This window comes from Chanos chanos, chromosome 5 (assembly GCF_902362185.1).
Source record: "Chanos chanos chromosome 5, fChaCha1.1, whole genome shotgun sequence".
Taxonomy (NCBI): Eukaryota; Metazoa; Chordata; class Actinopteri; order Gonorynchiformes; family Chanidae; genus Chanos; species Chanos chanos.
In genome coordinates this window covers 43,174,221-43,199,474 of record NC_044499.1, presented here as the reverse complement: position 1 = coordinate 43,199,474, position 25,254 = coordinate 43,174,221, and the positions used below count along the sequence as shown (strand labels likewise).

The 25,254-nt window shown below is 39.9% G+C and overlaps 1 protein-coding gene across 1 annotated transcript; it reads left to right on the top strand.

Annotated features, from left to right (window-relative positions):
- The first annotated feature begins 6,063 nt into the window (after positions 1-6,063).
- On the top strand, positions 6,064-24,518 carry mapta (microtubule-associated protein tau a). The gene is made up of 13 exons (XM_030774358.1): positions 6,064-6,229; positions 8,718-8,924; positions 11,118-11,195; positions 16,001-16,050; positions 17,189-17,255; positions 17,638-17,909; positions 18,095-18,187; positions 19,650-19,742; positions 20,579-20,671; positions 22,677-22,758; positions 22,994-23,100; positions 23,692-23,851; positions 24,442-24,518. The coding sequence occupies exons 2-13, from the start codon at positions 8,735-8,737 to the stop codon at positions 24,444-24,446; spliced, it is 1,290 nt and encodes a 429-aa protein (XP_030630218.1). The 5' UTR covers positions 6,064-6,229; positions 8,718-8,734; the 3' UTR covers positions 24,447-24,518.
- Positions 24,519-25,254: the final 736 nt, after the last annotated feature.

Sequence of the window (25,254 nt, the reverse complement as noted above, 5' to 3'; positions counted from 1 at the left end):
ATGTAAGCAGTGATATAAATAAAACAGACCTTAAATTAATTATATGTTGAGCAGTTCTGTACCAGTACAGTTCACTATAATGATAACTATATTTAAACCTGTATTTCCCTCAATAGAAACCAAAGCATTTTATTTCTTTTCATTTCATTCAAACGGTTACAATTCAATTTAAACGCAAAATAAATAAAAACAAAAATAATGAAAAAAAAATCAGTTCGTTTCCACTGATGGATTTTGCTGTGTTATATATGATATAAATCATACATTTTTCCATCAAATAACATAGGCCGTTTTCTTCCTCGGACAAAAAGGCCCGTGTCTTTACGTTTAAAATGACGTCAAGTTCTGGAACGCTCTCTGAGAATGTGTCATCCCAGTGTAAAACTGTATTCGCATGACATCTGGTGGTACACTTTGGAACTAGACTATATTTAGGAATCTTTGTGCACAGTATACGGTACAATAAAGTTGATTTTTACAGTGTAACAAGTTAACGACGGATCAAAGAAAATAAAATACTGTAAATTACTTATTGAATAATAACTCCTACGCTGAAAGGGCCAATGGAGAGATATCTTCGTTACTTAACCGCTCGTTCGTCCAAAAAAAAAAAAAATCACATTAAAGGCATGCGACAGAAGTGATGTTGACTTGGTATAAGACTGAAACTACGTTATTCGATTTGGATTTACTTTAACAGGTCTCGTTAACTCAATGTGAAAACATTGCATTTAATTTACTTCAAGAAATACTGTTGGTTTAACAATTATAAACTGAGTTAAACTGAATATAAGTCACGTTGACAGAACACATTTCAATCGCGTGAAACCGAGGTACTTTTGTCAGGTAAATCAAACAGTCAGATCTTTTCTGTGTATTTTCAAATGAGTTATTTAATATATATCCGGGTTAAAAGTATGGGTCTTGCATTTTTGCTTCGTTTGGATAATATCCACAAATTAAATGGTTTGATGTTCATTCTGTTTGAAAAGTCCTGAGTCATGTTTCAGGGTCGTTTTGTAAAGCATATTATTTTGGTGAAATGTTTGAGACAAAATACAGGCAATTTGGTTTCACACATCTTGCGTGTGTCTGTGAGACTTAAGCATACTGAAAAGCCACAACTATGCGAACGTTTAAAATCAGCTTGTCTAATTTCAACATCAAATATTATGACATTATATGGACACACGTCGTTACATAATTAAATCTTAACTAGAATCCACTTGTTAGAAAGTTAACGCCTATCAAGTACTTAAAGAGGTGACCTGAGGTTTGTGTGGCTAATCTGTCACTTGACCGATAGGGAACAGAGAAACCTACATCAAGTCCCTAACCCTGTGAGAAAACCAAACGGCAGACGTTTTTTCTGGGATCCTTTCCAGAGAGAGAGAGAGAGAGAGAGAGAGAGAGAGAGAGAGAGAGAGAGAGAGGGTGGGGGGGGGGGGGGGGGGGGGGGGGCATACAGTAGCCTTAACATGCAAAGCTGGTGGTTCCCAGCATTTTCACTGTTTTGAATTGTACATAAGTCTCAGGGGATTTTCCAGCGGTCATTTCTCAGGCAAGTGATGCCTAATTAAGTGCAACTAAACATCTACCTAAATAACTGTCCCCTGGATTGATAAAACAGATGGGCCAGGAAGGGAAAAGATACACGTCCGTTATAATAGATAATAGGCATATGGGACTTCACATATGTGACAAAGGACATGCTGAAATTGTGAAACTTCACGATAGAATGAGGGACTATTCTGTCAATATTTGCAACGCAGATTGTGAAATCATTTTCACCTGAGTTTCAGCAGGCTGTGTAATGCTAAATAACTTCAACAAGTTATAATGTTCTCGCATGTCCAGTCAAGGTCACTACGGTTATATGACGGCAACAGTTTGATAGCAAGAGGAACAAATTGACAGGGACTAAAACATTTCTGGCCAAGAGAATAAATACCTTTGCACGTCTCTCTATCGCCCCCGTCCACCATCAGGTTTTTGGCGAAACTGCACTAAAGCACAGTGCGCTCGGTGAGCGATTGCAGCTGGAGAGACAATAACAGTGTCGGCCGTACAGGTAAGAAAAGCTGATCAATTGCATAATTTTGTTGATCTAAATGAACGTTTATTGCATTTGACTGTTATGTATTCTCTCGTGCAGTACGCCAAAATGTATGTCAAACGTCGAGCATTAGTGACGTTGTCAGAATTTAAAATCGGCGTTCGTCATGTCATGTACATTTTTGCATGAGGTGGAAAAGGCTGGGCCTGCGCTGCTAATGCATAAATAAACTAAGGCTTTGAATGCCACATGACGACAAATACTAACCTTCTGATAAAACATCACATTTAAATACTAACCTGTAAAGGCTGGGTAAGCAATTTTGTGCAACAATACTACTCTGAAGGTTTCGACTACTGATGTAACGGTATTTGTGAGCATATATCACCATAGGTTACAATTACAAATTGTTTGAAGATTTAGCTTTATCCGTTCGAAGGTCCATATAATATTCATCGAATAACCTATACATTGTGCATAGAGATTGCTCTGGTCAGCACTGGCGGACTATTGTGTAATTTATCGAACATATAATCTGCTCTAATTATTTTAATAAAAAAAAATGAGCCATGCATGCCTATAAACGCCTTTGCATGAACAAGTAAAATCATGTTATGAAGTTCCAAATGTTCCGTATCTCCGTTAATTACTCTATATAGTGTATGATTTCTTGTGTTTTCCTCCGCTACTGTTAATTAAGAGGTGTGATTGATTTAGAAGGTATGATCTCGATGAGAGCAGGCTTACAGCAAATCAATGTTTGTTCAGCGCCACGGCTGCTTTGTTGAAACCTTCCCCCATTGCCTTTCTCAAACTGGTGCTGATGCGGCCATGATTCAAATGCGTTCCCTGTAGCTTTCCTGTATGCAGAGATGCCTTTACTGTCTCGTTTAAGGTTTTCAAACAACCTATGATTGCAAACTAAGCAAAAAAAATTATCCAAAACCGGGCAGAGAAACGGTGACTTCGAAGATCTTCGTTTGGTCATTGCTGTGGAAATTAGATCAAACGCTTTCTGAACAGTAGCGTAATCCCGGCTGTTCCCGCATTTGCGGTGCTCTAAGACCCCTATGCGTGAAGCGGTCTTTATGAGCGTTTTATCTCGCACCCAAACGGGCAATAATCGGATTCTCGATGCGGGTGAAGCAAGGACTGAGATGGTTCTAATTATATGCTATTAAATTCGCTGCCTTTACCCACGCGCGACAGTGTGCCGCTTTACCACCCGGTGTTAGATTCCTGAGAACAGATGACGCCCTACACTGATTAAAGTGTATCAGCGAGTTGCCTGTTTATAATCGTATTTTAGGAGCGTAAGCCTCAAAACGAGTTATACCGGATAGAGACCGTAGAGACTACACAATTTTAGTGTAAATGCACACTGTGAAGCTCTCCCTCCTAATGTAGAGGAAGCGACACACCCCTTTCCACGAGATCCTGGTACACCATAGAGAACACGGTGAACTGCAGACTGCTTTTACGAATGAGTTAGTATGCCGCACATAGTCCATCCACATGTCACACGAACTCAGAGGCATGTGAGTTCAAATCCCCCGAGGAGCTGATTGTCCGTTTTTATATAATTCAATTTGTTTGAACCAAGTGCCGACAACTTGTAAATTAATTAATAGTTTCTCCAAACAGCCCTGTATTATAGTGCGTGAGGCTTTATCATATTACAATACAACTGTGACGAATAAGCAACAGATTAGTCCTATTGTGAGGTATAATTGGCAGTTCCCTTTAAGGTGGGGTTTCATGTGGTTGTATTAAGGGTTATGTCTAGTTAATGTGCGTTATATTAGCAAGGACTCATAAGTAGCATATTAATACATATTCACTTTAAGAAATAACAGTAGACAAACTCTGTATAGTTGTGACCATGTTCAGTACTCGGTTGGAATGGCTAAGTCATGTTTTTGCCAGACCAGACAGATTCTGTCTGGCACCATGGTTACAGATCTTACCAGCCTGAGCTGATTACTCTCAAAAGCCATTAATCTTCCTAAAAATCTTTAGGGAGGTGAACTCTTTCAAGAATTGCATCACGGGCAAGCCAAAAAAAAAAAAGAAAAAACAGTTGATGTAATCTTATGTTTTCTTAAGCCAGCATTCTTGTTTCAGTACCAAAGGGGCACTACACTAACTGAGGACTTCAGTATGTTACAACACCAGTTCTTACTGGCAAGCTGGTACTGAGGGACTGTGATAAGGATCTGTGTTGAGGGCCCACTGCTTCATGTAATTTGATGTGAACTTGCAGCTGCAGAGACTTAGGCCATTACCTCTCTGACAGCACCATGACGACCAGAATTCCACATTCACATGATTCCACATGGTCCCACCCTGAGAAATTTCAGTGGAACCTTTTTGGAATGCTCTTACAATCGAAAGGGTTGTGTTTTCTCAATAAAGAATATTTATGATGCATTTACAAGTGGAAAATGTAATACATTTATTCATTGAATGTTGCCAAAGTCATTTTAGCCATGATGAGATAAAACAAACAAACATGTTCTCTGTGTGTTTTCAGGTGCAACAAACAAAAATGAAATAAAAGTGAAACAACAAAGATTCAGCTGAGGCACACAGTAATAGACTGTGTCTTATACAGTAAATCTTAGCAGTTCGATATCCAACCCATTTAAGCATATTCTGTTCCCTTTTTGCGGATGTCATTAGAGTTTCGGCATAATGGGTCTGAGGAACGAGAAAGCCAGAGAGAGAGAGAGCGAGAGAGAGAGAGAGATGGGTAACTGTACTCTGAAGTAGCGCTGAACAAATCTAGGTCAGAGATGCAAGAGCAGTCAACCGAGTGGAGAGCATCCCTGACCTAGAGCAATACACACACACCCACACCCACACACACACCTACCCCCCCCCCCCCCCCCAACACACACACACACGCACACACACACACACAGACACACACACATACACATATACAGCATGCATGCTAGCAGCTAGCATTTTGTAGTGTAATACTGGATAAACAACAGCAATCCCAAGAATAGTGTAATCAGACACAGTTCCTTCTATGATCCAGACAGATGAATCATGCTAAAAAGCTGCAACATCTACACATTGGACAGTGGAGGCCAAATCTTCAGATTATTGTGTAGATAATATGCGTAGTAACATTATAGCATTTTGTTAAGATGTACGCCTAATGTCATCAGTGGATTAATATCTTTAATGATGTAAACACTCTAAGTATCTTATCATGAACACAGCATCCTTTTTTTTTTTTTTTTTAGACAGGTCTAACTACCCACAACACCTCTCAGTGATTTAGAAACGGCAAACAAGACAATTGAAGAACCATCACAGACTATTGTATACTCCAGCATAAACTCCAGTTTAATACTATGATGCTAAAAGTTTCTGTGCACAATAAGGTTTGTTTTGATTTTTGAAGAGATTTTATTAGGACAGTTTAAATAAGACAAGGATTCGTAGGTTGTATACCACTGAAACACCAACCATGCTTAGATGGAAGGAGAAGAACTCAAGGCCATTTACAAAACCATGGTTACCATAGAGTACTTTCAGTTGGTTTCGAGCAGCATTAAAAGAGGGCGGCAATTCCCAGCCTTTTCAAAAAGATACTGGGCCATTCTGTGTGTCTGTACATAAAATTTCACCTCAGCACCCAGCTAAGGAATTCACAGTCTTCTGTCCCTTAAGGTTCATTGCCTCACTTAGGGAGAGATGTGATGGACTTATGATCTGTAAGCAGGAGAGCATAATTACTGTCAGTGTGTGTGTACAGAATCCACAGAACTGTGTAAATATCTTTATTTACCATGCTCTCTCTGAAACCATCCCACCCTCCCCATCCTCCTGTTTTGGTCAGTTTGCATAAAGACCAGGAGCTGAGCCAAGTCTACATTCCCACCACACATACACACACGCACACACACCAGGCGGCTGGCTGCATGGGCTCAATGCTTTTGCGCCTGTTTTTACCCCGTCATAAAACTTTTGCAAGCAGGAGATAGCGGACGTCACTCCTCATGTGAATAGCAGGTGTACTTCATCTGCCCTTGGAGAGTCTACTTTTATGTGCTTGACAGCAGTGGGAGTTTTCTTTTTGTTTAAGTTAAAAAAGGAAACGTTCAACAAACTCTGTGCTTCTTCATTTGGGACTGTGCTCCTTAATGCTGTGGATAGGTCAGTTATTTTAACCTTTATTTAAGTTTGTTCTGTCATATATAAATTAAGTTATGTTGGACTTGCCTTTTAGGTAGATACATTTTGTTTGATTTACAAAAGTATCGTAAAGACTGTGGTTAAGCTCCACACCATGTTTCCCATAATCAAAGCAGTCGTTGTTTGAGAGATGCTGAGCACACAATGTAAAATTTTGATTGAAATTTTTGTTAGATGTTTGATAGAGCATATTGCACGAATAGATGACATAGATACTGACCTGAAAATGTACAGTTATTGTAAATCTATGGGAATCTTGGATGGATAACAGTCAAGAGGAGTGGCGGCAGCTGTGTGAGAGGTTGTCTCAGCGCTCTTAAGCAAACAGTCTGTGTGCGGGAGGAATTATGCTGTGGTTGCACATAAACCAGGTGAGACTTTTCCCACTGGTTCCTGGAACGGACCTTCCGTGTCCCGGATGCGTTTCTTCGTGTGTCATTTTTTTTTTTCCGTGCTGCATTCCACTTTGTTCTCTTTCATCTTGGAGATCCAGCGGGATTAATCGTAGCTATACTGCTCCAAGAAAAAAAAAAACGTCGGAGGTGTTTTGAAGCCTAGTCTCCCTACGTGGCTCAATTTTGATAAATAGGTTTAGTCCAAATGTATTAGTTGACTTTAAATCAAAAAGTGCACTCAAAGAGATGTCTGATCTCACATGAACGTGGTATGGTGTGGTTCTTTATTTGCTTTGGCTGAGACTACAAATACTGCTAAGCTTAAAGCAACATGAAAAACATCCCTAAGAAACATTCTTTCTGATGGAAGAACCACCCATCTCTGAAAGATTCTGATTACGTGTCTGGGCTTGGGTGCTTTGTTTTGTTGGCGAGGGGGGAAAGAAGAGTCTGTCAGCAGTGAATCCAAATGGACATTAATTTTGGAATGAGGAGTCTTGATGCCTGAGGCTTGGGTTTGGTTTAGAGAGAGAGAGAAGGGAGAGAGATGGAGAGAGACAGGTAGAAAAAAAAGCTGTCTTAGGACACCCCCAAACTTATATTAAATCAAAAACTGATGTAATGGCAGTTAAGATAGATGAATGTGGTATTTACTTAGTTTTTTTTTTCATTGGAAAATGAAATAAGAAAAGTGTGTTTCATGGATACTAGAATGAGTAAACCATAACAAGGAATTTCATAATTTAGTTTTTTGGTTATTGTCTGCTGAACCTCTATGCTTAGCTTGCTTTCACCTGCAAGAGACCATAATTGCTTCACACAACCTTAATAATACCTATATTTGAATAAAAATGATATATATGACATGTCACAACCCTTTCTACACTTTTCATACTGTAGAGCACACAACATTGGAAAGTCAAAGAAAATGGACCTCACTTTCTGACCTCATTCAAACATGTAACTATGCTTTGTACCATTATTTTAAATCCTGACAAAAGTCTGGAGGCATGGTCAGAGAATATGAAGTATGCTTGAAGCAGTGTCTTTGTGTAACTTAACAGCAGATCTCAGGGAGTTAAAAAAGTGAAGATTGTGAAGAATATTTTGAAATCCAGTAAGCTAATCAATGCAGTCAGGCTTGCTGAGTATAGTACAGCTTAACCTCCTGTGTTAAACACCAAGTAGTAAAAGTTAAAGAATCTGTTTTGTTTTGTCTTGTGGGAGAGTGAATAAGCACAGTATCAACATGGTTGCGTATAATGACCTTGCACCGGCTACAAATAAATCATAGAGTAATTTTTTTTCCCCATTTTACGTGAATAAGTAAAAATTCAGACGGCTAAAGCCATATAGTTTAAAGGGCATTTTAAGACTGTGCCTCTTAAAATCAGAATGAATGGGATTGTCGAGTGGACTGCACACCTTTGGGAACCCAGGGCTATTGCAGTGGGAAAGAAGAATCACATTAGCTTGACTGCACTATTTTTGTCAGTGTGTCTGTAACTCTAAGCTGGGCATGCATGTTTGTGAATATAAATAACCAGGTTTTCAGCAATGCAGTGGCTCTGTTTACATTTAGCTTGTGACAGCCTGGCGTGCAAGGTGCGGAAGAGGCAGATCACTGTGAGTGACTATTGATTTAACAGAACCAGAATTTTTGAAACACACAGGGCTATCTCTGTTTCTTGTTATCGCTGTTGCTATCGCCTGGCCAATGTCAGCACTTGGTATTTGAGTGATGGATTAACTTACAATGAGTAAATGGATTGTTCTGAAAGAGCATATTTACTTTGGAGTGAATAATGTTCTTTTTATCTTTTTTACTCTTACACCTTATCTATACTTATCAAAACAGTAAATTGAGGCTATGACAGAGGACTGGAAAACAATTTTTTTTCTTCTCTCCACTCAATATAGTCTTTAAATACATGGATAAAAACTTGTAAGTCCACCCACTGATTTGTCTCTCTCCCTCTTTCTCTCTCTCTCTCTCTCTCATGCTTCTCCACTTCACCCTTTCTCATACTCTTTCCCTTCCCCCCCTCTCTCAGCCTGATTAGGACTTGCTATGGAGCAGCACCACCAGGATTTCCTTAGTTCGTCGCCTAACAGCCACGCGCTTCACTACAACTCTGCTGATACTATGGCAACCTCCCTGGCTGGTATGGCCATCAATGACCATCACCATGGCAACCAGTTCCATAAGGAGAATGGGGTTTCAGTGGGTCATATGGGACAAGGGGACTGCCCAATGAAAGGTATGTTAGCAGTTCTAGAAAGATGATAATACACTGTACCTGGGTCACTTACACTAAGGCCGGCATAAAATTACCCGTGTGAAATAAATGTATGGAGCAGATGATATATGTTTTGTTCAAGCTATTTATGTCCAGCAGCTTCTAAATATAGAAAAGAACAAGCACTGTTCACCTCTAAAGGGGAATTTAGTATGGACGTGTTCACAGATCATTAACCTTGAGGTTTAAAGATACAGAAATCAACACAGTTTCCTGAATTACATTGTACAATTCACTGTGTACATAAGGGATGTACTATTAGGGTTGTCTCATTACACTTTTTGTAGAAATGGTAAAAATCAGATGATGTAGTCATTAAACTATATATAGAGATTAAGGCATATGCTTGATAAGGCAACAAATGACCTCACTAGCCTAGGCTCTGCTCATGATACCTCCACATGAACAGATGTGTTAACCCTCTCAGTAGTAATTAGCACAATTGCTAAGTAGCTTTCATTTCACTGGAGATGCTGTGTTCCTACTTAATGGCCGTGAGCGCGTCGGATAAGCAGTATTGAATAAAATTAGACGTATTTTATGAGGTAGAGACATGATGAATGTCTCCATTTCCTTTTTTGTGTTTTCTATTTATTCCCTCTTGGTGTTGCAAATGTGGCTACAGAGGCTTTGCCTTTGCCTCAGCCTTTTCATTTAATCTGTTTACATAAAGGCAACAAGGCCATGCTTGACTTGACCCTCAATCTAGGCTTTGCAGCTGCGTGTGATGTTCTGTAATCCAGGCATCTGGGTCAGCCTCCTCCCAGAACCTACAATTCAGCCTTGGCATGTTCTGCCACCGCCTGTGGTACCCATTCAGTACTTCCACAAACCCAGCTTTCAGCACTGTCTTCTGAGTGCATTTGTGTCTGTTTTGTTTAGTAGAATGCTATCTGTCACAAAACTCTCTCTCTTTCTCTCTCTCTCTCTCACACACACACATACACACGCACATTAACCAGAATCAATGCTTGTCAGAAGGCTACCCAAAATAGTACAGAGAGAAAAAGAGCGAAAAGCTAGCACTGGATACAGTCGATCTTGAATTCTGCTCAGTACGCTTGGAGTCTTGTTTCAGTGCCCTGTCTGAATCTGTCTAAATTAGTCTCGTTTTCATTTGTATAAAGCCATCCTATGTCATCCTTCAGTTACATAAAATATTTCATTTTATTAGACCTAGTATTAGTATATAGTATTGGTTAGTGTTAGTAGTCTTTAGGTGTGAAATAATGTTTGGCCGCCCATGTGTAGTGACCTTGAACTATACCAAACTTTTGTTTGTGAAATTCCATGGAGGGAGTACCAGTAATTTTTTAACTGCATTATTTTAACAACATATGCTGTGTTTAGGGCTGTAAACTTTACAGCTCCTCTCTTCTCTGTGGGATATATAAGGGCGGTTAGGAAAAATGCAGTAATGGTACTGACAGATGCTTGTGAGGGTGCCAACACAGCACAATGGCTTCTCTTGTGTGATGCACATTCACATGCAATAAGTGTGCCCATAATGCTCTCTCTTGATCCCCCTGTGACCTCTGGACTCCTAGTGCGTAGTCTAGCTTTCCCTAGTTTACAGCCCTCACTAGTACACACTTTCTCTCCCTTTGCCCTTTCTTTAATGCCACATAGCAAATGGAAGCACTGTTCAGGGCCAACCACAGACTCAAATGGAATAACAGAGAGTGAGTAAATACCATAGATAACAGATTAGAATGTGATAGTGATACTAGAGGTATTTAGTATAGACCAGTGTGAGTACAAAAGTTAATGTATGTTTATTGTGTGTTTGAAATAGTTTCTAGTAATTTTTTATACAACGCCATCATATGATGTGTTTTAGACAGATATTATATATTATATAAAGGTATAGACAGGACATGTGCTCAGAACTGGGACGTATATTAAGCACAACGGGATGCAACAGAATTTATGATCTTTTGATTGTGTTTCATTAATTGAGGTATTGTTTTCTGATATTTGTGTTTATCCTTTCTCATTTATGACATTTTTTATACCAACATAAACAAAGGTGTGTGTTATGCTCCTGAAGCTGTCAACGATGTTGCACTGAGATATCGTCTGCTCACTCATCTGTTCCTCTGTACTACTACTCTATCTCTAAATGAGGTGTTTGTTTCATAGTGGAGTCTGAAGAAACTGCAGCAGAGCAAAGAGGAAATGTGCAAACATCAGAATCAGACTACACTGAAGCTGAGATTGCCCTCTCTGGTGAGGAGGTGCAGAGCAACATGGACCACACCCTTAAATGATTTTGTACTCTCCCTTAAATTCGCTTCGCTTTACGCTTGACTGACAGAGCAGTTTCCTGTTTTTCTTCCTAGATGGTTATTTGATTTTATTGTGTTTTTACACTCACTGAATGCAATTTACGTTTACGCGTAACAAATATGAGGAGAGCATTGTAGTGTGCATACTTAGTGACTTGCCTCTGTCTCTCCTTTGATTTTGTGCCTGCATGATCACAATAAAGGCATTTTCTTTGGTATTCATATTTGCCAACGTAAACTTAAGTGTTTTCTTCCTAGCTGAGAGTCAGATACCTGCCAGAGAGCAGAATGAGGATGAATCAGCATGTGAATCTCAGAACTTCCCATGTGATGAAGAGGTCACACATGGTACGCTGGTACTCGCCTGTATAGTTCCAACAGTTTCTAGTTCATGCACAAACTGATTTTCTTCATTTCTGTGTCAGCATATGTGTGTGTGTGTGTGTGTGTGTGTGTTTTATTGATGCAGTATTGAAGTAATACAAGTCTGATTACAGTTGCCAACCCTACCTTACATCCTTGTTGTTTCACGTTTTTTGTTCTCATGCAGCTTGGTAATGTTTTTTTGCAGATTTGTAATAAAAAATCTATATCCTGAATCCCCTGGATTATTTTACTAATCCGTTTTAATAAAGGTGTGTTCAGTGGAATATAATTACTCACCTCAGATCTTGGAGCCGATAATTGCTGAAGTTCCTCCCTGTTCGTCTTCTCTTTTTAACCAGTGGAGTTACAGGCGGCTGCTGAGCAGGGAACAGATGAACAGTTTTTAAAATCAGAATTTATGAAGACTGACAGCATCATTTCCTTTGATGATGAGGTTCAACCTGGTATGCCAAACACAGCTGGTTTGCCTTGGAAATCATTTTTTGAATTCCCAGCATGTATAACAATACCATTTTAATTTCTCTTTCAGCTGTTTCTGCCTGTTTATAATCTAACTTGTTTTAAGAAGTTATTTAAAATAGTGCCTTACTGTTTTTTTTTTTTTTGTTACTGACTTTTCCTGGAGCTGTTTGCTGAAAAATTTGGTGTTGCCTTTTCATCCCAGAGTCTAACCTACTTTTCAGTTTTGGCTGCATTTTGAGGCTGCGTTGTCCTCTTAATTTACTTTTTCTCTGAACATATACCTCTGGGATTTTTCAGTGAGTTTCCTTTGAATTAAAGATAACCTCATTAAACTATTCACTTTACCTCCGGTTTAATTTCTGAATTCTAAAACAAATCGGAGAAAAAAGGAAGTAATGCCAGTTTCAAACCTCACTGAAGCTTAGAGCACCCCCTCTGGTGTGGAGGCACAAAGCGGTATGTCCTTTACTCACAATGCACAAGTATTCCAGGAGTGTTTTCGTCCTCCTTTTTTCACTTAAACAAGCATTAATTTTGAATGTTTCAGAAATAAAGCATATGCCCATGCTTACTACCTCTTTCACCTTAGCGAACTAACCAGTTTGCATTTGCTTGCATTCCTTTCCTGCTACCCTTTTTTATGTGTCCATTTTACGATGCTGGGGTGGAAATAATTCACTTGTGGATTTTAAAGGATTACATTGGTTGTGTCTTAGAGAGTTCCCTGGATTCTGCAGCTGAGCAAAGAGAATATGATCCATCAACAGAAACAGGGCTCACCAATGCTGATGCTGCTCCTGCTGGTGAGGAGGTGCATTGCGGTATGCTCCCCAGTTTGACTAAACGTTTTCAGTTTGCTGTGTTTGAGTTCAGTTGCACTGCAGTTCTGTTTTTCATGTGAATGCTTGCCAACTTGCTTGCTAACACTGGTTCAGTGTTAACTTTTTCACTGTTTATCCTCCAGCTACTGTCACCTTTTGGAAGTTGAGCTACGACACTCATGCTATTTGTTAAAGTGCTATGACTTCTGTATACCCTGCTAACATTTTTTTTTTTTTCATTTTCGGTTATGTAATCCAGTGTTTGGCTATGATTTTGCTCTTACTGGTTTTTATTTTTAATCCTGTTGTGCTAAAAAATGCTCTTAGAGTCAAACATGTATTGTTTCTGTGCACCAACACAGAATGCCGTGACACTGCAGCAATATAGGGGACAACTGTTGTGTAAAACTGCTGAGAAGATTATGCCTTTATCTCACAGGATGGCAAAACTCAGCTGGCTGAAAAAAATACCTTGTAAAGCCTGGTGTCCAGCTATCTGAGCTTGGAAATCTTGGAATGTGCCAAACATGATCTGAGCAACAGCTGTCTGGTGTACTGTGCAGAATATCAGAAACTTTGCAATGGCTTTGCTTGTCTTATTTGACTTTTTAAATGTTTTTCTTTGCTTTCTGTATATCAAACGCTTTTGAGGCAATAAGGAAAAAGCCTGTATGCACATAGTTGTTTTAGTTGGGTTATATATTCAAAATAACATTGGCTATTTGCAGAAATACTTTTGCCTTTTGCAATACTTGAGTCATAGAATGCTATGTGCATATGTGCTGAGTTTTACAGGTATGTAACTCCCTGTTGTCTGTTTTTATCCCATTTCGCTCCCTGTCTTATATCAGCAACTGGAGGAACCTTAGCCACATCTCCAGCAGGTACAGAGATTTATTTAAACTCATTCATTCATTCATTCATTCATTCCAGTTTATCTTTCAAAATGCTCTGATGCCAATGTGCAGAGGGCCCCAGTAACCAATTAATGAGCAAGTTACATTATATTGGTATATCAAGTTTTATGTTAGTTGTGTTGGTGGAATAATTCTGCTCATTATCATTTAAGTTTTCATTCATCGTTTTCATTTACATGAGCTGTAAGGTGGATTCAAAGTGCAAGTTATGCCTTTCAAAAGATTTCTCCCTTTGCACTGTGGGAACAAAATAAGAGTAAAAAAAAAAAACAAATCCACTGTCAATCCCACCTTTCAGCTCTGCCTTTTGTCCATTTTTAAGTACTTAGTCATGTTTATCATTCATTTTACCAAAGGCCAGCAAACCTGTTACTTTTGTTGTTTTCCATTTTTCCATTTTATTATCATGGGTGTTTAGTTTCTGTTCTTCTCTATCATGTTTTTTTTAAAATCTTTTCTTCAAAAGAGACTAGAGAGCTATGAATATTGTAATTATTCTACTTTTCAAAAACCGGTGGGGGGGGTGCACTGGGAGTGTTGCTGTGGACCTTTGGTGCTTATGAGTAAACAAACTGAAAGCAGTGGAGTCAGGGAGGAAAAGACATGGGTCATGAACTGCAGCAGCTCCTGTGAATTGTACACGACTGAGAGCTATGGGGCTGTGTTTCCAGTTGTAGAGGAAGGTTATGCATCAGGGAATTACGGAGAAGACTGGCAAGATTCACAGCACAGTTCTGAAGACCGCAGGAAGAGGCAAAAAAATGAGGACTTTCTGAACAACAGCAGGGCAGCTCGGCATGAATGTCCTCACCCTCACCCACTCTCAATCAGTCCAGATAGGACAAGGAGCCTGTCACTTGAGAACGAACCTCCTGCCTCTTTCTTAGTCCGGAGCACTGCTTTGGAAGACCTCACTGCAGTTGGAGAGAAGATCATTGAACTTGATGAAGCTAGAGCTTGTTCTTACAGTGAATCTCCTCAACAGGGCCTGTCTTTCGATTATTCTGAGATGCAGGCTGAGGATGGTTTGGAAATTGCCGCAGGATGGGTGAAAGGACCCAAAAGAAGCACAGACTTCCAATTACATAGCAATATGTACCCTCTGAAAGACAAGTACCAGGATGGAGAGAGTAGTACTGATCTGTCTTTTGGAGAGAACTTGCCCAATTTGCAAGTCCTGGACAGACAAGGGCACATGGACACAGTGGGCACAGTGCAGGCGAATGATCAAAAGCAACTGGATTCTAATATGAAAGATTCGGTTTTGGCACAAGAGGGAGCAAAGATGGATAGAAATAGGGTTGAGGCTGTAGCTACCACAGATGAGGCCAGACACACTCCTCATTTGAAGAATGTTGAAGACCCAGAGGTGCAAGAAAAAGGAGCCCAAACTCCCAAAGCTGTCCACAGCTCTCCGGCAAGAAAATCCCTTGTCCCCGTGGCTCAGTTTAAAGGTCTGTGCTGGAATGCTCACCAAATCCCCGTCAACTCTTTTCTTTAGTTTTCCTCCACTGTTTCTTTTTACAGAATAGCCAAGTCGTGTAGCACTCTTTATCCCCCTCAGTAACCGGCAGCCTGGCAAATAAAGGTTGAAGAGAAGCCTACTTCCCGTAGTCTATATGGTCTTGTTTTTTTTTTTTTGCTTCTCTCTGTCTCTTCCTCTTTCTCTTTTCTCTCATTCTTTCTGGTGGTCTTGCAGCCTGTTTTGTGCTGACTGACATAATCCATATTTGCTGGCCGTGTTTACACAGCTTCCATTTGCATGTCACTCTGCATGAGTCAGTCTGTATGTCTCCAGTCACCATCATTGTGAAGGACTTTTAGTGGGTTGTGAAAAATGTATTAGTTGGCGTTGCACACCGTACTCCACACACACACACACACACACACACACACACACACACACTAAATTCTGTTGTGGAATGTGCTCTCTTGCATGCTCTCTGGAGCATCTGTGGCCGAATTATTTTTCTATTTTTATAACAGATTATGGAAAAATGAGAAAACGAATATGATTATGTAATCATTATAGGTTTGACTGAGAATCTCCCAAAGAATGTATACGATTATACGAGCATAAAATAATAATAATGTTCTCTGCTGTGCTTTGTCTTACTGTGAGATGATTGGATTGTTTTTATTATGTATGTGAACACTTCTCTGCCTCATCCCGACAGCACAAACCAAGACTGACAGCGATGCAGAAAAACGGGTGAGCAAACTTTTGACCGTTATTTTTTAAAATGCACACTGAATTTTAACCTTATTTTATCCTCATTTTACCTTAATTTTCATCACTGGTTTTTGCCATGCTTATCTTTTTCTTCCTTTCAATTTTGACACAAAGACTTCACAAACGAAACCTGCCAAAGCTAGACCTTCCTCCCTAAAAAGACCCACTACTGTCATACCCACCCTCACAAAAAGGTCCCCTGCTTCCTCTAGTAGGTCTCCCTCATTAGCTTCTAAAGCCAACAGTGCAGAGCCAAGTGAGCAAAGACCCAGGGTGAGTATGCCTACTGAATAGGCCCTCGCCTCTGCTATTAGTGACAAGCACTCCTGACTTACTCCTACATTGTTCTGGTAGCATGCTCCTGGTTCCCTCTTGCTTTAGGACTGCACTGTTTTATTCTCATCTCGTTGAGAAACTGCTTGCAAAGGGCTGATATTAGGTACTATGACAGTACCATTCTACCATACACTATTTTTGTCTGTTTTGAGTAACAGTGGCCTTGGCCTGCCCCTTGTGGAAACTGTTTTATACATATACAACTTCCATATGAATTTGTCACAGAAAGGTTTTAGCTGTACGCAAAATAAGTTTTTATCTCTTGAATTAATGTCCATACTTTCCGCTTAAAATCACTCTGCGACATACATTAGCAAAAAACAACAGCTGCTTGCAAATATCTTTATGATGGCTTAGCAATTGAATTACCAATTGAATGTCAAATATGGCTCTGCATTATGTCATGTCGTTATATAATATCAGTCTAAAAATGATAGTTATGTTAAATAATGAAGTGCATGAGAGTTTTATAGCAGCTAACAGTGATGCTCATCAAGCTGCTGTGTGATTTTACTCATTTAATGAAAGTGTTTATCAAATCTTTTGGTCTTAAATTTATTATTCCGAATGCACCGAATGGTGGTCTTGGAGCTGGGTAGCATGGGGGGTGATAGCAGTTTATTATGTCACAGATATTATATAAATACTTCATTCAATATTTCATTTTCTTTCTTTTTTTTTTGTCTCAACTGAACATGAATTATCAGTAAACTGCACAGAACACACGTGTAATCCCTTATTCGATGGATTTATGAGTTTTATTTTGTTCATTACTCTGCAGACTTCAGGAGGAGGCCGTCCTCATGCCGCTGGCACTAAGATCCCTGCCATGACTCCTCCCCAGAGCGGTGAGTGTAAAACCTGAGTCGCACACGTCTTACGCTGTCCTGCCTCCGCGTTTGTCACACATCACAACGAGCAATTCATAATGCCGTTTGGATAGTTGGATAACTGTCTCAGGCAGTACATTCTGATATTCCACATTCTTCTTTTATACAGTGAAACTTGAGCAGAAGAAAGCAAGTGGCAAAGGTAAAGCTATGAGAGGATATGTGTCTTATTGTTAAAAACTGAAAAAAGCATCCCATATTATGCGTATCTGTGTGTTTGGGTACATGTATGTATGTATGTATGTATGTAAATCATTTGTACAAAAAAAGGAGTGAATGGTAAATATCAGTTCACAGTTTATTAAGTAGTCACTTAAAACTATAACTTAAAACTGCCTAGATTCCCCTAAGACACCTGAGTATAGTGGACAGAGTAGTCCTGGCACACCCAAATCGCCATCTAGCAAGGCGCTTGGTGGAAAACCCCCAGCTGGAACAGGGAAGGAGATTAAGAAGGTGGCTGTGATCCGTTCCACTCCTAAATCTCCTGGCTCACTGAAGAACCGCTCCCCGGCTGCGCTATCAGCCGCCGCTCCCCTGCCTGATCTGAAGAACGTCCGCTCGAAAATTGGATCTACCGACAACTTGAAGCACCAGCCAGGAGGAGGCAGGGTAATTAACTCCGCTTAATTCAGATCACTTCTGTATGTATTGTACTTCCTAATGTTTTCTGCATAGGGAAATCTCACCATACTCTACCTCCTATCCAGTTTTCTCGCTCATTCTCTCTTCTACCCCTGCAACTATGATTTGTCAGGTGATTTAATGTCTCTCTTCCTAATCCTCTACCTTTTCAGGTACAAATTCTAGATCAGAAGTTGGATTTAAGTAATGTCCAGTCTAAGTGTGGCTCCAAAGACAATATCAAACATGTACCCGGAGGTGGCAATGTGAGTAACTATGGGATGAACTCAACACCCGAGTCTTGGTTCTTCCTCCAGTTATGATCATTATCTCCAGCTGTCTTTAGCTCTCAATTCCCTGTCCTGCACGGTCATGAGTAATCATCTGACAACTGAGTGCTCAGTTCAAGGATTTATTTGATGTGTAGAACATACACATTGTGTGAAGCTCCATAAAGTTCTCAGAATAAACTTTTCCCCCTCCATACTCGGACCTCATTTGCAGCTTTATTAACATGGGGTTATCTGAACCATGACTGTTTTTCCATTCTCTGTCTGTCTGGTTCATAGATTCAGATTCTTGATAAGAAGATGGACTTAACTAATGTCCAGGCGAGATGTGGCTCCAAAGACAACCTCAAACATAGACCTGGAGGAGGCAGAGTAAGTAAACTAGACAGTGTGTATTGTTCAATTTCTGCTTATTTCTGTACAGTCCACATTAGCTCAGCTAAACGTAATGGAGGGACTTTAACCCAGAAATAGAAATATCACAGGCCCAGGTCCAAAACTGTTACTTCACATGACTACAGATGACTGCTATAATCAGTAGGTGATTTGTTATCCTTTAACAGAGGGGATGGCCCAGTGGCCAACAGGAAGGATGATCCAATGGTCACTGACACTGCTCTATAGAGTACAATTGGGGGATGGCAAGTTAACAAGGGGGATGCATTTTGGTCATTTTGCTAATAAGGGGGATGGCATCCACCCTCATCCCCTTACAAATCACCCACTGACTATAATAGCAAAACATGAAGATTACAGCAATAAGAATAATATTTTGATTGTCCTGCATACAAAAATACAGTATCTGAAAAAACAGTGTTCAGTAAAGAAGCAGATCAGGCATTCATTTTGTGTTCAGTGGAGGGTTTATTTTATGCTGTTCAGGGACACACCTATAAATGGTTCTCATTTAAAATGCAAAATCCTCCCTCAAAATTGTGTGCTTTTCCAATTAAAAAATGAATGCCCCTCCCCCACCCTTGTTTGCCTCACACAGGTACAAATTCTTGATCAGAAGTTGGATTTAAGTAATGTCCAGTCTAAATGTGGCTCCAAAGACAATATCAAACATGTAGCTGGAGGTGGCAATGTGAGTTATTATGGAATGACCTCAACATCCAATCCTGATCTCTACCTTTCTACATCCCTTGCCAAAAGAGTAACATTCTTACCCTCCCTCTTTTCAGTTTGCATATAGTCGGTGCTAATCAAACTCAAAGTTGTCATGCAAACCTTAACTGCCCTGTCTTTGGACCTACCACGGTTCAGTGTTTTTAGTGCAGTCAGTAAGATATCTCCCTACCTTATCAGACCCATAAAGGAAATCAGTAGGCCTCCTCTTTCCTCTGTTTCCCTCTTGCTATGGTCTTGTGCAATGCTTCCTGCTCTAGAGTTCACAGAAAGGTGATTGATCTCTTCCTCAAACTCTGCACTTTTCCAGGTTAAAATTCTTGATCAGAAGTTGGATTTAAGTAATGTCCAGTCTAAGTGTGGCTCCAAAGACAATATCAAACATGTACCCGGAGGTGGCAAAGTGAGTAACTATGGGATGAACTCAACACCTGGGTCTTGGTTCTTCCTGAAGTTATGACCATTTGTGAAAACCTTGTCAACAATTTTGAATATCCTCTCATGTGCTCCTTATCTGTCATTACTAACCAAATATTTGATTGCCACATCAGTGCAGTCAATAAAATGACACTATCTTATCAGAGCAAGAAAGGAACCTTTGTCTTTTTCCTCATGGTATGGTCCTCATTTGCAGCTCTTGCAGCTGTAGAATTAGCAGAAAAGATGATTGTTCTCTCCCTCAGTGTCTACATTCTTCCAGGTTAAAATTCTAGATCAGAATAAGGACTTTAGTTATGTTCAGTCTAAGTGTGGCTCCAAAGACAATATCAAACATGTACCTGGAGGTGGCAAAGTGAGTAACTATGGGATGAACTCAAAACCCTGGTCTTGGTTCCTCCTGAAGTTATGACCGTTTGTGAAGATCTTTACGAAGATGCAAACATCCGTTCCTTTCTCCCTTATCTGTCACTACTGACCAAATATTTGACCACCACATGAAAGCTAACTATTTGATTCGATTCATTACGCAGTTGTAAATTGTCATGGCTACCAGACCATAGCTTCACTAACTTCGCTAACACAATGATAGTCAGCCAGTGGCCCTCCTACCCCTGCCCCTCCTACCCCCTCCTACCAGTGGCCCTCCTACCCCTGCCCCTCCTACCCCCTCCTACCAGTGGCCCTCCTACCCCTGCCCTTTTCCCCTAACTCTGCTCTGGCCTTTTTCGGCAGTTCTTGCTGCTCTCAGGTCTATTACACAGGTAATATCTCTCTTTCCAAACCTCTTCACTCTTTCAGGTACAAATTCTTGATCAGAAGTTGGATTTAAGTAATGTCCAGTCTAAGTGTGGCTCCAAAGACAATATCAAACATGTACCCGGAGGTGGCAAAGTGAGTGGGTAAACTCAACGGTTCTAGATGTAGTTCTCCCTAATCCCATATGGGAAGTAAAAATGATATATGTGTGGAGTCCATTATGTTTATGCGTTGTTGAAGTAGAATATACATGATTCATGACATGATTATATGATCCATTGGGCTATACATCCTCTTATTGTGCATAGGTCAGCAGCTATTCCTGAACTGTATGTAGGCATATATATGTGTATGTGTGTATGTACGTGTATATGTGTGCATGTGTACATACACACACATATACATCCATCCATACATACACACTGTACATGCATAATGTCAGATGTACTAATGCACTGTAATTATGTGCCTTAATAATGTCATGAGTCATACATGCTTTACAATGTCAAGTGCAATGATAATGTGTTCTATACATATATTATTTTTTCCATATGGGATGTTGTGAGCTTTGGTGCTGCCCTTACCAAAATAAAATTACTTTCCTGACCCCTTCATTGACTTATGTGACCAGACACTTTTCCACTGTTGCACGAGAATTGCAAGCTGGTGCTTGAACATTGAGTGTGTCCTCGTTAGTCTGTGCTCGTAAAAACACTCACACCTAAAACTCAAATTCACTCCCTTTGTTGCCTTGTCAACATAACCCTGTGCACTGGTGAACAGGACAGTAATTTACAGACTGTTTTTTGCATCTCTCTGCATTAATCTACATGATAAATATGTTTGTTGTTGATGTTCATCTCGTGGGACCAAAATCATGTGCGGTGCCTGCATTTCTTACCCTTGAACTCTGTCTGTCAACCTCTTGCATATTATTTTGAAATATTGATGCGTATATAATGTAATTGGCAAATTTAAATAACATTTTTCTTGTCCTATCCTTTTCTCTCTACCAGTACGGATTCAGATAATCTGAATATGTTAGTAATTGGAAAATAAAAGAATTCTTGCTTGGGTTCAATTTTTCATGGTTTCAAACATTTGTAATATTTTTCAGAATGTTCTCCTTTTCTTCCCTCCAGTTTATTCACTTATTTATTTATTTATTTATTTTCATCGCTGGAGCTCCCTGTTTGACGAATGTGATGAAATATGATGATAAGAGTAATCCGGTATTTCTCTGTCAGTGAAAGATCATCATTTTAACATTCATCTGCAAAATTCTGACAGATGAAATGGAGCTAGACCTAATCCACTGAGTCTGACTGTCTATCCACTCATGTTGAAGGACGACATCTCTTTAGCTTGGGACAGAGACAGAGCTTGTGTTGTTTGTTGGCTCTGTGTAGTGAGTGGTCATTTACAGTGAACAGTTGGGCTTTAGCAGAGAGATGACCTCAGTGTGAAGACACTGGGGCCTTTTTGTACAGAAAATCCCCTGACCTCTGCCTGTCACCATGGCGATGAGGTCATTGGATCTATTTTTGGAGATGTGATGGTACATAGTTGTACTGTGCTGTTGTTTTGGGTCTGGGAAATGGATGATAGTATCAAACAGAAAAATCAGAACATAGTTCCATACTGCCAGTGTGATCAGAGTTTAGTTACTACTCAAGAAATCCTGCCAAAACCTTTTTTTTTGTTCAATACGGTTCACAATTGCAGTCTCTTGGTGACTTTATATATTTATATATATATGTATCTATCTATGTATATTAAGATTGTTATTCTTAGAACGGTGTCTGAAAGAACAAGAACGTGTCACTAACATATTCACTTGAATAAATGTAAGAATTTGAAAGCATTTATTCTGTTATTGAGTGCTGGGATTAATATTCTAATCTGCTTAGTTAGTACTTTCCTGAGCAGTCTGCCTAATGTCCTAATAAACATCCTGTCTTTATCTAAACAGTGTAAATACAACACTCTTTCCCCTTTCCAAGCCTCGCACACTAAACGGTGGAGGGGACATCAAGTTTGTGTGTCCTTGCATGTGTTGTACTTGAACCTTTGGGGTGGACACGCTAAACATTGCCATCTACAGCCAATAACAGCCTGATTTTTTCCTTGCATTGTACAGGTCCAGATCGTCCACAAAAAAATTGACTTGAGCAATGTGCAGTCCAAATGTGGTTCGAAAGACAACATTCACCACAAACCAGGCAAGGTTTTTTTTTTTATTCATTTATATCCTCCCACTACCGTTAAATTAACTGGGAGCACTCAAACTTCCTGAAATTGATAGCGTCGTAGAACAATTGCTGTGTAATTGAATGGCTTTGTTAGTTTGTTCTGACTAATTTCTGGGATAATATTGCTTTAGTCATAAATGTAGCCTGAAGAATGAACGCTATGTTTTTTATTTATGTTTTTTTGTTTGTTTTTTTGTTTTTTAAGGTGGAGGAAAAGTTGAGATCAAGAATGAGAAAGTGGAATTCAAGGCGCAGTCAAAGATTGGCTCTTTTGATAATGTTGGACATGTTGCAGGAGGAGGGCAAAAGAGGGTGAGCATTTGGATATGGCCTAATACACATACACTGGCTCGTGCAAAATTCTGGCACTCGAGAAAAACAAAGGACATGCACCTACACACAGAGACGCGTAGGCACTATAGCAGATGACATCAGTTTCCTGCTTTTTCCTCGACTTCTTCCTGCTTTGTCCATGCTTGCCCTTTTGACTTTCTCTTCATCGACTTTATTTCTGCTCCTCTCGTGCTTCTCTGGACACGCTGACTGGGTTTATTTTACTGTGAGAGGTTAAAAGATGAATACAGTCATTAAACTGCCGTATATAGATAGTTACGTAAGTCCCCGCAAACCCCACGCTTACTTTCCTCATTTAACTTTCATTTTCTGTTCCAATCCTTTTTAACCATTATATTTCCATTAATTTGTTTCCTTATATTTCATTCATACTCATTTCTTTTATTATGTCCATTTTATTTTTTTTTTGGTTGAACAAGTTTTCACATGTGCAATTATGAGTTTTATTTTCGATCTTTTCCGTTGAAGCCATTTCATTTGTTTCTTTTTGTTTGGGTTACTTATGATGCTTATGTCACCATCCATTGGCTCCCCGGGGTTCGTCTATAGAGAGAGAGGGGCAAGGAAGCAGAGAGAGGCTTCAAGGGTTCACCCCAAAATGGGGGCTTTCTCACCCCTGACCTCACTGATACCCCTACCCCATCATCTGCCAGTCTGTCCCCTGAACCCATTCACCTCAGCAACCCTCAAATAAAAATCGAGGACTCCAGTAAGTATGTCAAGTGCAGTTTTCATAATCTCCTCATACAAAGATATGCTTTGGATATGCAGTTAAATTTTCTTACAAAAATCATCAGTTTCATATTCATAACCAGTTACATAACCATTACATTTATCTTAACCAGTCTCTTCGTAAGTGTTTGGTTTATAACAGTGCATATAACAGTGCTGCTCAGCAGTAACTGAATAAAGTGGAAAATTTGCCCTCACAACATTTAGTCAGTATTAAGGCTTGTATCTAAGCACGCCCCAACTTGTGTGTCAGACATCACTGATGACAGAGGTGGTAACTGGTCAAAGCATTTGCTTTGCACAAAGCATTATTCTGGTGATGACTGTGCCCATAATTTAAATATAATCATATCCTAAATTCCTCAGGAAATCTGGTTTTTAAAACACTCCTTGGCTCTCTCTGTGCTCATACCACAAGAGGGCAACAAATCAATACATAAAGCATGTATTCTAGCGTTGGGGAAAGAGGATACTGATTTCAAATCCCGGGAAATGTGATTTTAAACATGTTCTCATTCCGTCCAACAAGCCGTCTGACTTATTACTGCTGGGTTTTTTCCCCCCCAGATTGAGACACACAAGCTGATGTTCCGTGAAAACGCGAAAGCGCGTACCGATCATGGGGCAGAGATCATCTCTCTGGAAGATTCTCCCCACCAGCTTAGCACGGTGTCATCCTCTGGCAGCATCAACATGGCTGACCCACCGCAACTGTCAACTCTGGCTGACCAGGTGTCTGCTTCTCTGGCCAAACAAGGCTTGTGATTGCCCTCCCCAAACCCACAACCCCCCTCCAGCCTCCAAGAATTTACACACCTCACAAACACATCCAGTACAGTAACTACAGGAAAGTCCAAGGTCGTAACGCCATCTCTCCTCTCTACTGAAAAACGTCATTTTCGCAGCACGGGATGTTTTACCGAGTAGCCCTAAAGCCTGATTGGGCTATCACTGTTTGTTTTTTGTAACATGTACAATTTATGTATGAAACATAAAAGTGTTCTCAGAAACACAATACAATGAATTCATTTGACACCCATGCCCCTTTAAAACGTCGGTTTTTATCTTATGCAAAATCTTTAATAGATCACTTCACTCCAGGATCATTTGGGGAGTGACACGACGTATCATCTGTGTATAGCTCATTGCACTTTTTAGCATTTAGCACCAGAGATTCTCACCATTTTAAGCCTTTCGTTTTGTATGGTTTTGAAAGTGTTGGGCTAATTCCCAATAGCTTTGTAATACACAGAACACCTCTTAAGATTTCAGTATGTGAGGAGGGGGTCTAAATCTGGCAAGCACAGGGTATGCTAAATACACTCCAGCATATCTTGACTTTTAAAACCAGACAAGTCGACGTAGCCGTTTTCCACTTTT